This window comes from Chiloscyllium plagiosum, unplaced genomic scaffold (assembly GCF_037043375.1).
Source record: "Chiloscyllium plagiosum isolate Xiang-an unplaced genomic scaffold, Cpla_swu_hap1 HiC_scaffold_34, whole genome shotgun sequence".
In the NCBI taxonomy this organism is placed as follows: domain Eukaryota; kingdom Metazoa; phylum Chordata; class Chondrichthyes; order Orectolobiformes; family Hemiscylliidae; genus Chiloscyllium; species Chiloscyllium plagiosum.
Window position 1 is genome coordinate 43,760,707 of NW_028270172.1, and position 15,565 is coordinate 43,776,271.

General features: G+C 40.3%; 1 protein-coding gene across 1 annotated transcript in view; it reads right to left on the minus strand.

Moving 5' to 3' along the window:
* Window positions 1–10,671, minus strand: part of scgn (secretagogin, EF-hand calcium binding protein) — a 59,250-nt gene extending 48,579 nt beyond the window's left edge. Inside the window, exons 1-2 of the mRNA XM_043719098.2 lie at window positions 10,476–10,671; window positions 7,464–7,534 (exon numbers count right to left, since the gene is read on the minus strand). Of these exons, the coding sequence (XP_043575033.2) occupies window positions 7,464–7,534; window positions 10,476–10,548 (144 nt within the window). The 5' untranslated portion in view covers window positions 10,549–10,671. The remainder of the gene's footprint in view (window positions 1–7,463; window positions 7,535–10,475) is intronic.
* Window positions 10,672–15,565: the final 4,894 nt, after the last annotated feature.

The window sequence follows — 15,565 nt, forward strand, 5'->3', positions numbered from 1 at the left end:
TTGTGATCATGGTATGCCACAATATTGTTAGAATGGGAGTTCCAGGATTTTGACCCAGTGATAGTGAAGGAAAGGCAAACAATGAGGTGCCAATATGAGGAATTCAGACACTAAGGCATGTTTGGATGTATGCAAATTTGCAATGATGCATTTCTGGTTGTGTGAAACTAGGAGCCATGAATACTAACTTGGATATCTACTCACACAGTTAATGATTGGATCACACCACATGTAATCAAACACTAATCTCTAAAGCTTTGTCTTCCCTGACAACATGGCATGCATTTGAATTGGTAAGAAATTAATTGCTTTGAACATTAGTTACAAAATTATCCCCAAGCATTTCAAAATCATGCTAAACTCTCTTACTAAAAAAAATGCACACTTCATTGAGGTCCATTCACATGAGAGTGCAGCTTGACAGCAGACAGCTAGGGTTTATTTCAAACATGACTCAGACGTCGTGTAAGAGAAAATTGGGTCTTTCACTCTAAACCACAATATGAAAAGTACATTGCAGTATTGGCAATTTAAAATTTCAGCATCTCCAAGAGGAAAGAAGACACTTTTGGAAAGTACAAATCACAAAACTGGAACTGCTCTGTTCTAGTTGCATCTCAGACTCATTCCCCGCTTTGTGGGGGTTCCCTGGTGGAAGTACCAAGTCAGTGCATTGACCCGTTTGCACGAGTCATGTTCTTCTTGTAGGGGAGTCTCACTAGATTGAAGGTATAACAATATCAGCATGGCAGCAACTTTTTATGCTAAAATGCTATTCCTCATTGTTTTTGCTTAATAAGTCTGAAATAATATTACATGACCAATAAAATAAGGGATATGAATTAAGTAATGTTTATAGGCAAGGCAACTAGTCCATATCATCATTAAGTTGATTAGAAGGAGGATGTTATAATTATATTGTACACTTAAGGTGTCTCAAATTGTTTCAGAAATAATTATTTTTGAACGGTGGCCATTTGTTCTTATGAAGGCAAAAGTAGTTGTCAATTTGAACACAGCAATGTCCCACAATCCCAGTGAGATTAATGGTCTGGTAACTTATTTTTTGATAGTTTTAGCCAAGCATTGAGAGAACTCTGGAGAAAAATCTGCTGTTACAATACGGCCATGGACCTTTTATAACAACCTGTGCTCATGACCAAGTTGTTTAAGTAACAAATTTTAGGATTATGGGCAATATATTTATCAGCTACTAATTTCCAATCATTGCTCTTCTACAAAGTCCTGCACCTTCTGAGATATGTAGGAGTCAATCGAGGATAAAAATCCATTTTGAGCCTTCATGAAAACTGGGATTGAAAACGTTGAGTATGCAATTGCACAAGATAACATTATTTAATTTAATTTGGCCTGAAGCAGATAAATTAATCACAAGGAAGAAACACAGTGGATCAATTGATACAAGCTAACTTTTACATTAACAATGGTGTTAAAATTGCAAAGCATCTGGCATGTGTCCTCTTTAATTTTTAACTATGTGCCTAACAGAAACTAGCCATATACTGTAAAGGGGAACTTGCAAATAGTATGTAAAGACAGATGAATATCTGACAACTGAAGCTCTTAAATTTGTGGATTAGTGTGAACACAATATTTATATCTACAAATGTGTTACCATTACTGTGACATGGTTTGCGCACATTTGCTTTACCACAAATGCAATGAAGTTTTATTTTTCACAGACTTAGTTTATACTGACGAGTTGCTGTCGGCTAATGTTTTTCTTCAGTGAAATGAAACAAAAACATAAGTCTTGACATTGTTTTGTGGGGTTTCAGGCAAAGTACTGTTTGTCTTGAAATTCTGCTACCCATTTTCTTTCTGAAGGCATTAACTCAAATTCACTAAAATCGGGAGATGAGAATTCAAAGCTGAAGGGATCATTCAATATTTGAAAATGTTTCCCACTAAGAAATGCATCTTTAGTTACCAAAACCTGACTCTGCCATTTGACTCTGAACATGACTCTAACCCTAATCAAATGAAAAGAGGAAATTGAATGGGAGACAGATAGTTGGTTCCATCAGCCTGTCCTTGAGAAGGTGGTACTGAGTTGCCGTTTTGAACTGCTGCAGCCCATGGGGGTAATGGCATGCCATAGTGTTGTGAGAATGGGAGTTTCAGGAAGTTGACCCAATGATAGTGAAGGAACGACAAATAATATCCGGCAGTATTAGGAATTCAGATGCCAAGATGAGTTTGGGTGCATCTAAATTTCCAATGAAGCATTTCTGGTTGTGTGAACTCATGATGGCTGCTGCACAATGACAAGGTACTTCTTTTGGTACACATGACACCCATCACCCACCCCAATGTCACCCCAATTCTTCCACCTTTTTGTCATGTTCTGGTGAGACAAAGAAAAATTCAATAAAGGGGAAAAAAAGTCTGGATAATTCCTCTCTGACCTGAGAATCTAAGCAATCCATGAAAAATTAACATGGCTTCTTCTTGGATTTCCTTATTCATTAATGGTAAGAGTTCCTAGTAATTGTAAGAAAGTCACGTAAATTGAACATGAGAAGCCTCCATATACATGATAGACATTAATACTGTGAATTAAATCAATGCTGGTAGTATCGGTTTTAATAGATATTGACTCGTGACACAAAACTGATCACAACTGATCAAATGCCTTTTTCAAAATCCAACTTACACGAGATTTCTTGGTTCCCTTTTATCAATTTTCTGGTTACATCTCAAAAAACTTTAATAAATTTGTCAAATGTGGTGGTTCCTTTCTTAAAATTATGCTGATTCTGTCTGATTGTATTAAGCCTTTTTAAATTTCTTGCTACTAACTCCTTAACAACAGATTCAAGCATTTTCCCAATGGCATTAAAGGAGTCCTCTAACAGGTGACTCAGAGTTTTTATGTTGAAGTAGCATTAAACTTTGAAAGGGGCGGCGCGGTGGTTAGCACTGCTGCCTCACAGCGCCAGGGACCCGAGTTCAATTCCCACCTCAGGTGACTCTCTGTGTGGAGTTTGCACATTCTCCCTGTGTCTGCGTGGGTTTCCTCCGGGTGCTCTGGTTTCCTCCAACAATCCAAAAAAAAATGTGCAGGTTAGGTGAATTGGCCATGCTAAATTGCCTGTAGTTTTAGGTGCAGGGGTAAATGTAGGATGGTGGGCTGTGGGTCGGTGTGGACTTGTTGGGCCGAAGGGCCTGTTTCCACGCTATAAGTAATCTAATCTAAATCCCTCTGTCCATTAACTAAGTCCAAATCTCCTGAATACAAAATTTTCCGTATATTACACAAACTCCTTCATCAATGTCAAACTTCAATGTTCCATGCACTGACAAATAAAGCAATTGCGAACTGACATTAGCTCTTTAAATTAGATTATTCTCCAACACAGAAAAGCTTTTGGTCTAAAAGCCATAAGTTTGACCTAATAACTTGACAGGATAACAAAATCAGCAAGGTTGAGTAACAATCAGGCAGAATATTTTAGAATACAACTTTGATCTTTATATAACAATGCCTTCCTAACTGAGGGTTCTAATGTCAATTCTTCAACCTTAAACTTTTTTTTGAAATTCAATGTTATCAAAAAGAGCCAGATGGACAGTTTACTGCACCCAGCTTCATATAGTTTTCGTATTCTCGAGGTCAGAATATACTTGCCACGCAGAATTTCTTTTATCTCAATGTTGAAAATTTGACTCAGATCAGATGCCTCATAATGTGGAAAAACTGGTGAAAGTGCAAATTTCCCTCCCAAAGGCACATGTATTGATCCAGTCCTTCTGCAAACAGTTTGCTTGCGGCTAAATGGTGACATTGAACTTTTGTTGCGTTTCCGGATCTCCTTCCAAGCTTTTCCTCTGATCCAATAAATCAATCAAGAAGAATCTTTACTTTTCACTCAAGATTTTGAAATGTTTGTAATAATTGTTGACTTTTAACAAATGATCTAATTTGGCTGCTTTACTCAGGTATAATCTAAACAAAGAGCGACATGCATTTGAATGGCACCATTCCCAATCTTAGAAGGTCGCAAAGCATGTCTCAGCCAATGAATTATTTCAGAAGCATGATCATTGCTGTCATCTAGGAAAATAAGGCAACACATTTTCACACAGAAAGGTTCCACAAACAGTAATGAAAGAAATTGACCAATTAAACTGTCTTAGTTGTGCTGGTTAAGGTACCTACATTAAGTATTACAAGACAGCATTTTTACACTTCTTTGAATCAATTCTTTTATATAATCTCAGAGACAGACAGTACCTTAACAACATTTCATCTGAATGATGGCACTCCAACATTGTAGTGATCCTTCTGTATTGCATTTGTATGCCAGCTAAAAATATGCTTGAGCTCACAAACCCTTTGACTCAAGAGGTAATCCTGGCACTAAACAAAGGTTGATAGCAACAGAATACTGTTCTACCAGAATGAAGCCGACCAGAAACAATAACTTATTAAAACAGATGTTCACAAAATGAACAAATTATTTGATAAGTTCTTCCAGTTTCATCTTCTGCTTTGGTTTGTTGATGGTGTGTTGTGTGTCTTTGTGCACGTGTGTTTGTGTGCATTTGCTGGTCACTACTTTAACTATTTTGCTATCCTTTGTTTCTGTAACACTACATTCTTATTGCCTGGCTAAGGTGATCTCTTATATTGACATTGTGTTCAGGTAACAGGTTATTCAAAAGATACTTCATTTTTCTCTTTGTGGTATTGCTGGTTGATTTATTTGTCTGCTTGTTCCTTCCTTTTTTCAGATTCTAAGGGTTAGCCTCTATTATTTTCCAGTCCTCAAGAAGGCATCAGCCTGACATAAGTACCTGTCAGTTCTCTTCATAAAGACTAGTTGATCTGCTGTACTTCAGCAATTTATGTTTCACATTTTCAAACAATTGCAGTTTGCTTGCTTTTTAAACAGTATTTGCTCTGTGCTATGTATATTGAATTCTACTTCACAATATTTCGTGTGAAAAAGTTTTTGTTGATTAGAAGTAACAAAATTAAAAGCTTCAAAAAACAGTACAGAAAGTTAGCTCACTGAAAACAATAATTTTGTCAGAATTATTAAACTCAAGATTTAGACAATTATAATTTGAAGTCTAGAATAAATCGGATAAAAAAGAGATAATGGGAAGTATATTCATGGAAATGATTTAGATTGTTGAACCTTTAAAAAGAGTGAATGCCATGAAAACATCATACAATCTTTTCAGATGATTATTTTATGTCCTTGCAAATGCAAACAGAATTTGAACAGTATATTCAATGAAAATGCTGGAGAAAATCAGCAAGTCTGACAGCATCTGTAGACAGAAATAGAGTTAATGTTTTGAGTCTGGTATGACGCTTCAGAACTGAAAGGAGTTGGAAAATGGTAGTTTTTATACTTTTGACATAGGAACAGGAAGAGTCGAGAGTGTGGTGCCTGGAAAAGCACAGCAGGTCAGGCAGCATCCGAGGAGCAGGAGAGTTGATGTTTTGGGCAAAAGCCCTTCATCAGGAATGAGGCTGGGAGCCTCGGGAGTGGAGAGATAAATGGGAGGGGAGTGGGGCTGGGTGAAGGTAGCTGGGAGTGCAATAGATAGGTGGGGGAGAAGGTGATAGTTTGGAGAGGAGGGTCGAGCGGATAGATGGGAAAGATGGTGGACAGGTCAAGAGGACGGTGCCGAGTTGGAGGCTGGGGACTGGGATAAGGTGGGGGGAGGGGAAATGAGAAAAATATTGAAATCCACATTAATCCTGTGGGGTTGCAGGATCCCAAGGTGGAAGGTGAGATGCTTTCCTCCAGACGTCGGGTGGTTAGGGTTTGGCAATGGAGGAGGCCCAGGACCTGCATGTCCTTGACAGAGCGGGAGGGGGAGTTAAATGTTCAGCCATGGGCTGGTGGAATTGGTTGGTGTAGGTGTCCCAGTGATGTTCTCTGAAACAATCCTCAAGGTGTAGAGGAGACTACATCGGGTGCAACCTATACAGTAGATGACATTTGTGGAGGTACAGGTAAATTTCTATTGGATGTGGAAGGATCCTTTGGGTCCCTGGACTGAGGGGAGGGGGAAGGTGTGGGTGCAGATTTTGCGCTTCTTGCAATGGCAGGGGAAGGTGCTGGGATTGGGGGTGAGAGTTGGTGGGGCGCGTGGATTTGACAAGGGAGTCGTGGAGGGAATGGGCTCTCTGGAATGCTAATAGGGTTGGGGAGGGAAATATATCCTTAGTGGTGGGGTCTGTTTGTAGGTGGTGGAAGTGGTGGAGGATGATGCAACATATGCAGAGGTTGATGGGGTGGAAGGTGAGGACTGGGGGGTTTCTGTTCTTGATGCGTTGGGGAGTTCACACACTCGACTCTGACCTTCAACATCTGCAGTCCTCACTTTCTCCATAGGAACAGGAAGAGCAAGGGGATCAGATGATGTAGAGGAATAAAAACCGAAAGAAACTGAATGTTGTAAATAAGAAATAAAAAGAGAAATTGCTGAAAAAGGTCAGTCGGCCTAGTGGCCTCTGTAGAGAGATATCAGAGTTAACATTTTGGGTCCAGTGACCCTTCCTCAGAACAGGGCTAAAAGAGCAATGGAACACGGAAAGTGGAACATTCCTTGTTCCAGACCTTCTCTGGCCCGCTCCACAACTCTTCTGAAAATGGAAAATTAATCAATTTTGCTTTCAATTTCCATCCTTCTCTCACTTCACTTGGTCCATCTCTGATTCTACCCTCCTTTTATTTTTGTTCCTTTCACCACCTCCTTCCTCACTGTCCAAGGCTCCAAACTCATCTTCCAGGTGAAAAAGCATTTTACTTGTACTTCATTCAAATCAGTTTACCACATATGCTGCTCACAATGCTGACTCTTTTATGTTGGCGAGACCAAACAGACAAAGAAACCACTTTGTGGAACACTTTCATTCTGTCTGCAGCAATTACTCAGAACTCCCATCTCGATTGTCCCCTTGTTCTCTTGGTAATATTTCTGTCCTGGGCCTGCTGCAATGTTCTAATGAAGTTTGAGGAACAACACCTCAATTTTCTGTTTAGACATTTTAAAAGCTTGACGTTGAATTCCCCAACTTCAGAGCATTACCTTATGATGTTGGTCCTCCATTTAAATAAAAAAATCTTACACTCTCTGTTTCAGAATTCCAGCATCGGTAATATTTTGCTTTTATTTCAACAATACATTATTATTAACAATAAAAAAAAGGAAACTGCTGGAAAATCTCTGGGTCTGGCAGCAGCTATGGAGAAAAAGCGGAGTTAACGTCTTGCGTCCAGTAACCTTTTTTAGAATATATTGTTAGTCACAGGCAGAACTGACCTTGTTGCTATGTATCTTGTTTTTGTGTGAGTCCTTTCCATTTCTGTACACTTGCATTTGGCAAACAGCTGTCAGAAGGGAACTAAGTTGGTTGCCTTGGAAATGCTTACAATGAGGTCTATTTAACAAGTTAAAGTAGAATGTGGACTCACTTCAGCACCAAGTTTCTTCATAAGGTGACGGAAAAAATCATCCAGTTCTTTGCCTTCAATGTAGCCATTGTCTAGAAGAGATTTCAACAAATAGTGTAACCATTTCAATAAAATCATTTGAAGAATTGAATAACATAAAAAAATTCTGCAAATCCTGTCTGAAGACCTTTGGGTATGGAATGAACAGCACAAATGCAATACAGCACAGTAAATCGAGCTGCATTTATTCAGGCATAAAATTGCACGTGTCAAAATCCTACTTACCCAGCCTTAAATCTGTACTGAGATAAACATGGTTAGCTAGAGTCTGAGCTATTTCACTGTTATGTTGATTTCAGCAAGTTGACCTCATTATTCACATGTAATAAGCGCTGCATTCAACATTTCTCAGAATAGACCTCGGTGTACAACTCTTGAGAATATACAATAGAAACTATGTTCTAGGAAGGCGGACTAGGTTGCTTTTGTAGTGACTACAGCTTTTTAGGAGATGTTGCTGTCCCTTAAACCCAGAAGTTTCAACAGCTGCAATTTTAAAATGTTGGTGTGCTTTAGTGGTATTGTGGTTTTGCTTGGAATTGCTGCTGCAGAAGGATGTACAGATGTTGCAGTGAAGAACTAGTGTGCTCAGTGAGTACTCTCAAAAAACCAGGTCCCACCATGTAATATATTATCCTGACTGGAGTGAGCAATCATAAAATAAAATTAAAATAATACTTTATTGACTGTAATAGTACAAGTTCCCATCTTCTTAAAAACCACAGAAAGGTTGAAAGATCATTTTTACTTCACAAAAGGATGAGCACATTTGAAATGAGAACTTTCGCAACTCCACATTTCTGCAATAGTAATAGTGTGCAATAGAGTGTGCAAAAACTTACAGTTTTCTTTCGAATATAGATTAAGTGAACTCTTCAATGGTACCGATGTAAACATAAAAATAAAATACCACAAATGCTGGAAATCTGAAATAGAACAGTAAATGTTATAAATACTCAGCAAGTCTGGCTGCATCTTTGGAATCTGTGACTCCCTGGTGATGCTGATACATTTGGTCCTCAAATGGGGGACACTGCCCTGATGAGCACCAATGTTGTGATGGCCCAATTCATTCCAAATGCAAAAGCAAGAGCAATGGTGGCCAATGACCAAAAGCAAACTAGAATGCTCTTGACTCACAGTTTTGAAAAAAAAAATCATTGTTAGAATTGGAGCATCACTGTCTGGCCAGCATTTATTGCCTGTCCCCGTTGCCCTTGAGAAGGTGGTGGTGGTGAGCTGCCTTCAACTGCTGCAGATCACATGCTTTACATTGACCCACAATGCAGTTGGGGCACGGGGTGGGGGAGGATTTTGACCCAGCAATAGTGAAGGAATGTTAATACATTTCCAAGTCAGGATGGTGAGTGGCTTGGAGGGCAACTTGCAGATGGTGGTGCTCCCATACATCTTCCACATTTGAACTTCTAGATGGAAGTGGTCGTAAGTTTGGAAGGTGTTGTCTAAGGAGTTTTTCTGTACTGCGTCTTGTAGATTGTACACACTGCCGCTACTGAAGATCGGTGGTGGAGAGAGTGGATGTTTGTGGATGTGCTGCCAATCAAGTGGGCTGCAATGTCCTGGGTGGTGTTCAGTTTATTAAGTATTGGAGCCTGCACTAATCCAGGCAAGTGGGGAGTAATCCACTACACTCCTGCCTGTGCCTTCTAAATGGTAAACTGCTGGTGAAGGCTTTGAGGAGCCAACAAGTGAATTACTCACCAATACAATCCTAGCTTCTGATCTGTTCTTGTAGCCACTGTGTTTTTTGTGACAAGTCCGGTTGAGATTCTGGTCAATGGTAACCCCAAGGATGTTGATGGTTAGGGATTCAGTGATGATAACACCATTGAATGCCTAGGAGTGACGGTTATATTGCCTGTTATTGGAGATGGTCATTGTCTAGCATATGTGTGGTGCGAATGTTACTACTTGTCAGCCTAAGCCTGAATATTGTCCAGGTCTTACATCACTTGCGCATGGTCTGCTTCGGTTCACCAATGGTTCGAAACCCGCCTTTGCAGACGGTGGTATTTGAATTCAGTAAAAACAAAAGAACGCCCCCGGAACATTAATGGAGTTTCTAGAAAAACAGTCTAGCAGTAATCCTACCATTGCCTCCCTCTTTGTAATTTCTCCACAAGAAACAAATGGTGAAATCTGTGATTATGGATCAAGGAATTGACAGCAATTCTAATTCCTGCCCCTTGTACAAACTCTTCACAGGATCTCTCAAGAGCAACATTTAAAGGTGGCAAAATTGAAGGTTTCACCTGGCCTGTCTCAATCATTAACAAAATAAAAATCGAAAGCTCCAGGCCGATGCAGCTGCTAAGGAAATAACATAAACATAATAAAATAAATAAATGCAAGGGTGGGGTCTGTTCAAACAATAAACTATGCAAGAAAAAGGAACGCTGATGGTTTAAGAACCAGGGTAACTACGGAAGTGAATTATTGCTACAAGTCTCAGGCTGCAATGGAATAAATAGTTGACTTCACTCATACAGAATGAAAAATATGAAGCATTGTACCAACGTAATGTCGAGAACAGAACACAACTTAAGGGACAATCAAACCCCCACATAAAGAAATGTGGCAAAATGTACTGTACACTTTGGGTTCTGAGGAAGGGTCACTGGACCCGAAAAGTTAACTCTGACTTCTCTCCACAGATGCTGCCAGACCTGCTGAGCTTTTCCAGCCACTTCTGTTTTTGTATTGTGCAAGCACCTGATTTATGTACATTTCGTTCAAACTAATTTGCTTCGTCCTTTCAGATCTACTGAATATTTCATGTCTCAATTTGATCGCAAAAGTTTCCGAAATACACTAGAGGGAAAATCATTTCTACTTTACAGACAGATTAAGATTTTCAAATATAATCACCCCTTCGTGTCCACGTACAGATAACAGGAACTTAAGTATCTCACCATTTAGCAGTAAAAGTGGTAAAATTAATGTTTAAATTACCATCAGCGTCAAATCTTTGCCAAATCTGAAGGAAACCGACAGCATCCAGATTGTGGAAGCCCGGGCTGTCCATGGTGCTGCCGAGTGAGGGAAAAAAAGTTTCGAATTGCTGGCGAGCTTCTGTGCCGCAGTTATCAGGAGAGATCCAGAATTCGGGAATGGGCAATGGTCCTTTCTCACCGCCAGGAGAAAGGCAACTCCACTGAAATACAACGCTCACCCTCCCCACCGAGTCCCCCAGGGAGCTCTGACAAGCTCCGGCTCCTCCCATCTCGGCATCCTATTGATCAGCTTCCAATGCACTCACTTGTTAAGGTCATGGGGAGAAATCTGCATTGAAAGGCTGTTTGGAATAATAACACCACCCCAGCACAGAAAGTAGTATCCCTGCGAGATATATCTCTTTTTATTTGCACAAGAAACTAAACCGTCGAACAGCAATGACCCAGAACTCGAAAGGCATGTCGTGGGGGGAGAGAGAAAACACAATTCTGGGCAATATTCTAAAAGGTTTCATACAACTGGCATTTGTGAGATGAATGAAGGGAACATTGCATGTTTTTTCTGCTATACAACAATCATTTTCCACGGTCGAACAGAAGCCGCTGGTGTAGCTAACAGTCTCTGCTCATTTCCTGACATCGCTCCCGCCTAACTGGAATTGACAGGCCTGCACTCTCTGTCTATCATAATGTTTCCAGAGAGCTTAACAAGTGACCTAACCCAGTCACAAATAATAATAAAGACTGGGCTCAATTTAGTGCCCCCTGGTGGCGAGTTTAAAGGTGGGGATATTTAATCCCATCGTACCTGAGGGCAACTGTGGGCCCACCTTGCAGTTCCCTCTCCACACTGAAGGTTTGCCAGTTATGACCACGCTTAACTGAACTGTTTATTGAAGTCTTGAGAGGTGACTCCAACTTGAGGTGCTGTCATGGTCTCCCACCTATATCAGCAGCACCTATCTGAGCTGTAACGGGCCCTCCCACTAACTGTGCTCCACACACTGTACACAACCAAATTGCCTGTTGATTGACAACCTCTAGGAAGGGTATTCAAGTGGGCAGGACTTGGATACCACTGGATTCTGGAATCATGTTTGGTCCCAATATCCAACAATCTCCTAAATTGGCAAGCCCCCATCGGGCCCAATCATTCCCACAATCAAAAGGATTTAGATTAGATTCCCTACAGTATGGAAACAGGCCTGGGGAGGGAAATCCCCAAAAGTGACATTGGGTCAGGATCTCAAGATTATCCAGTGGTCTTTCAAGTTGCACTCAGGCAGCATTATCAACAAACAGCATTCCCCCACTCCCCGAATTAAGTTGTTCTTTAATTTGCCATGCTAACTTTCACAGCCAGTCAACAGATCCATACTGTTCCTACATCTCATCAGATTGGAGGATGTGAGTGCTCAGTGGGAAGCCATTGTTGACTGATTCTGACCCACTAGTACAGCATAAAGACTGAAATCACAAGATAAAACAAGGAACTGTAGATGCTGGAGATCTGAAACAAAAAAAGACAGTACCGGAGACCAGGCAGCGTCTGTGGACAGAAAAACAGAGTTAATGATTTGAATCCAGTGACCCTCATCAGAACTGAAAACAGTTGGGAAAAGGTGGTATTTATGCTGACGACAGGGTAAGGGGGTCAGCTGAAGCAGTTTACCAAAACCTCCACTCTATCTATAAAAATGACCCCAAGCTTCCAGTTGCCTGCCTCTTCAATACACCACTGTGTTGCCATGCCAACATGCGCGTCTCAGGCCTGTTGTAGTGCTCTACCAATGCTCAACACAAACTGGAGGAACAATACCTCATCTTCTGCCAAGGTACCTTTGTGCCGACAGGATTGAATATTGGATTTAAAATTTCAGCATGTGAACATTTCCCTTCATGTTCATTATCTATCCCCACACCCCCAGGTCCTGTACCAACGTACCAACGTATTTTCAACTATTCAGTTCCCATTATCACCTGTCCCTTTGTCTGCCTCCTTTTTTCCTCAGTCTCTCTGGGCACTATCGCTATCTAGGTGACTTGCTTCTCCCCCTTTCCGAACTGCTTTCTGTTCTGACAAAGAGTCACAGGACTTGGAACTTTAGTTTTGTTTTACTTCAACCAGATGCTTCCAGATCTGCTGAGTTCCTCCACCTCTTTGTTTTCTTTCTCTGAGATCAGGGAACTTGTGCTTACCTGCAGTGAAAGGCAGTACTGATAGGAGTAGTTGTTTTAGCTTGAATTCACCACTTCTTCTGAGAATAGTATCTTTATTGCTTAGTTTCTTACCTGTGAAACTGAAACTACATTAAGGGAACCCCAGAGTGGTTCATGGATATAGGCTTTAATTCGAAACTTTTGCCCACAGGCTACATGCCTAACATTGGATGTTTATTGTATGCATTAAGATTATTACAATTGTATTGAGAAACCTAAGAATAGAATACGCTGCATAGAGACAAGTTAAATTTTTTTGCTCTTTCTGCAATTTAAGCCAAAATGTTATATGTATTTTTACAAGTCTTAAAAAAAATCATATGTTTTGAAAGTAAAATGTAAGTCTTCCCTGCAGTGTCGGAGCTATCAATACTACAGTAGCTTGGATCTCCAAAGAGCAGCAGCAGACTGATCCAGTCCAGAAGCCTGCAACAGAAGTAACACCACCATCAAAAGTAGCAGCTTTCTCCAAAACCACGTGAAACCTCACAGCTTAGAGGAGTTGGATATAGAGATGCATTTGAAGGAGGTGATATGCTCAACATAGATTCAGATCAAAACCAAGGATCTGCTTCCTCAACAAATCTAAACAACATATCTCCGACGGCTCAGGCTCGCAGGCAGCTATACAAACATCTGTAGCCTTTAGGAGGTTGATACCTGCCCAAGAGCAGCAGGTGCACAGGCACTGCCATGGCTGTCCAGGTGATCACAGCACTCAACTTCTTCATCTCCAGGTCCTTTTGGGGGAGCTGCTGAGGACATCTGTGGATCTTACAGTCTGCAGCTCATAATTGTGTCACTCAGATTTATTAATCTCTTGTTTGTCAAAGCCACCAACTATATTCACTTTGACAGGAATGAAACTAGTCAAATCAGATTGCTGTCTGCTTTGTTTTACTGGCAGGATTTGTAATTGAGCCGGTGTTTGATCATACTCATATGCAACCAAAAGTCATTCAGATCTGTGATGTATGTATTAATAGGGTTATAGATTAACTCTTTATTAAGGATTTCCATTACTTTAATGTGCAGCTTGTCTGTGATCACAAGAACACTGTGCATGTTTGTGTTGGATGTCCAGAGAGATGCCGTGACCCATTCATTATTCTGTATCCACTAGATATCCCTATTTAAAAGAAGATGCGAATGATGCTGAAACTGTGCAATCATTGGTTAACAGCTCCACTTAATAAGAATACAGTTTTTAAATCACCTAAGTTCATATTGCAATTATGACTTTTAAGAACTATTTCTGTACCTGATAGAGGCAAGATAATACACTGAACAGATATAATCCTTGCTGTAAAAATGGAATCCTTTCCCTCTCAAAATTGTAATACTCAATATTACCAGCTGTAAGGCCGATGGGAAAAATAATATGTTTTAGTTCTACTGCTCCATCTTTACTCAAGTTAATTCAATTTTATATTTATGCAGGATTGCATTGTGAACTAATATTCCAATTATGAAATGCATAGTGGGCACTGAGCCAGCTGAAACTCAGACGTCACATACAGTCTTGAATCAAATTTGTTGCTCTTTAACTTGATTGGATCAAATTTCAAATCCATAAATCAGCCAATCCTGTATCACAGCTCACAGAACACCAGTCAACATGTGGTAAATAACAGATTTAATGCTCAAATGTTATGTAGATAAATGGAATAGTATAAATTACATGAACAAAATTGACTTCACCTGACAATGAGATTGTGATGTTTTTGAAACATCTCTAACAATGCTCTTTTCCAGATCTTTCTGTATTGAGGGACCCTAGTCTGGATTTGAAGATATTGCCAATGTTATATCTCTCACCATCTATAAACTACAGATTTCAGCAAATATTTGGGCCCACAAGTTACAGACTGGTTTTATAATCGAGAGAAAGAGAGCAATAGCTGTTCAAAGAGTGTGCCACCTGTTTATACATTTTGCTGCAATCTATACTTACGTGTCAATGAAGACTCACTATAGTTTAAAATGAGCATGGAATAAAACCATTCAAAGCAATTACATTTTTCTTCAATCAATAAGTAAAACACATCCTGGTAGTCTTCAATTCAAACTTGTTTATTTATTGCATTTTCACTACATTTACCAACAGTATTTTAAAATATATATTTACAGGTGATTGGTATTACTGGAAACGTCAACATGTATTACCCAACCTCAACTATACTTGTGAAAACAATGATTGGCCATGTCTGGAAAAGAGAGTTGAGTACTCACCATATATGTAGAGTGCATTGTAGTGTAAAGAATGGGGTTTTGCAAAAATCTACCAGAGTTAGATCAATAATCACTTCCAGGTTGACGGAAATCTTCTTAATTTATATTAAGATTAGATTAGATTACTTACAGTGTGGAAACAGGCCCTTTGGCCCAACAAGTCCACACCGCCCCGCCGAAGCGCAACCCACCCAGACCCCTACATTTACCCCTTACCTAACACTACGGGCAATTAGCATGGCCAATTCACCTTACCTGCACATCTTTGGACTGTGGGAGGAAACCGGAGCACCCGGAGGAAACCCACGCAGACACGGGGAGAATGTGCAAACTCCACACAGTCAGTCGCCTGAGGCGGGAATTGAACCCGGGTCTCTGGCGCTGTGAGGCAGCAGTGCTAACCACTGTGCCACCGTGCCGCCCACTACTGTGCCACCGTGCCGCCCACAAAGCCACAAGTTACCCAAAAAAGACCTCTAAATATTATTCAAAAGTGGAACCGGACAAGAAATCAAAGGTATCGGATTTGAAGTTGCAGAAAAATGAAAGAAGAGAGATACCTTCCTCAGTCAGAATGGCGTGTGGAATGGAGGAAAACCTGTAGATGGTATTCCCATGAGTCTGATGCCATTGTTT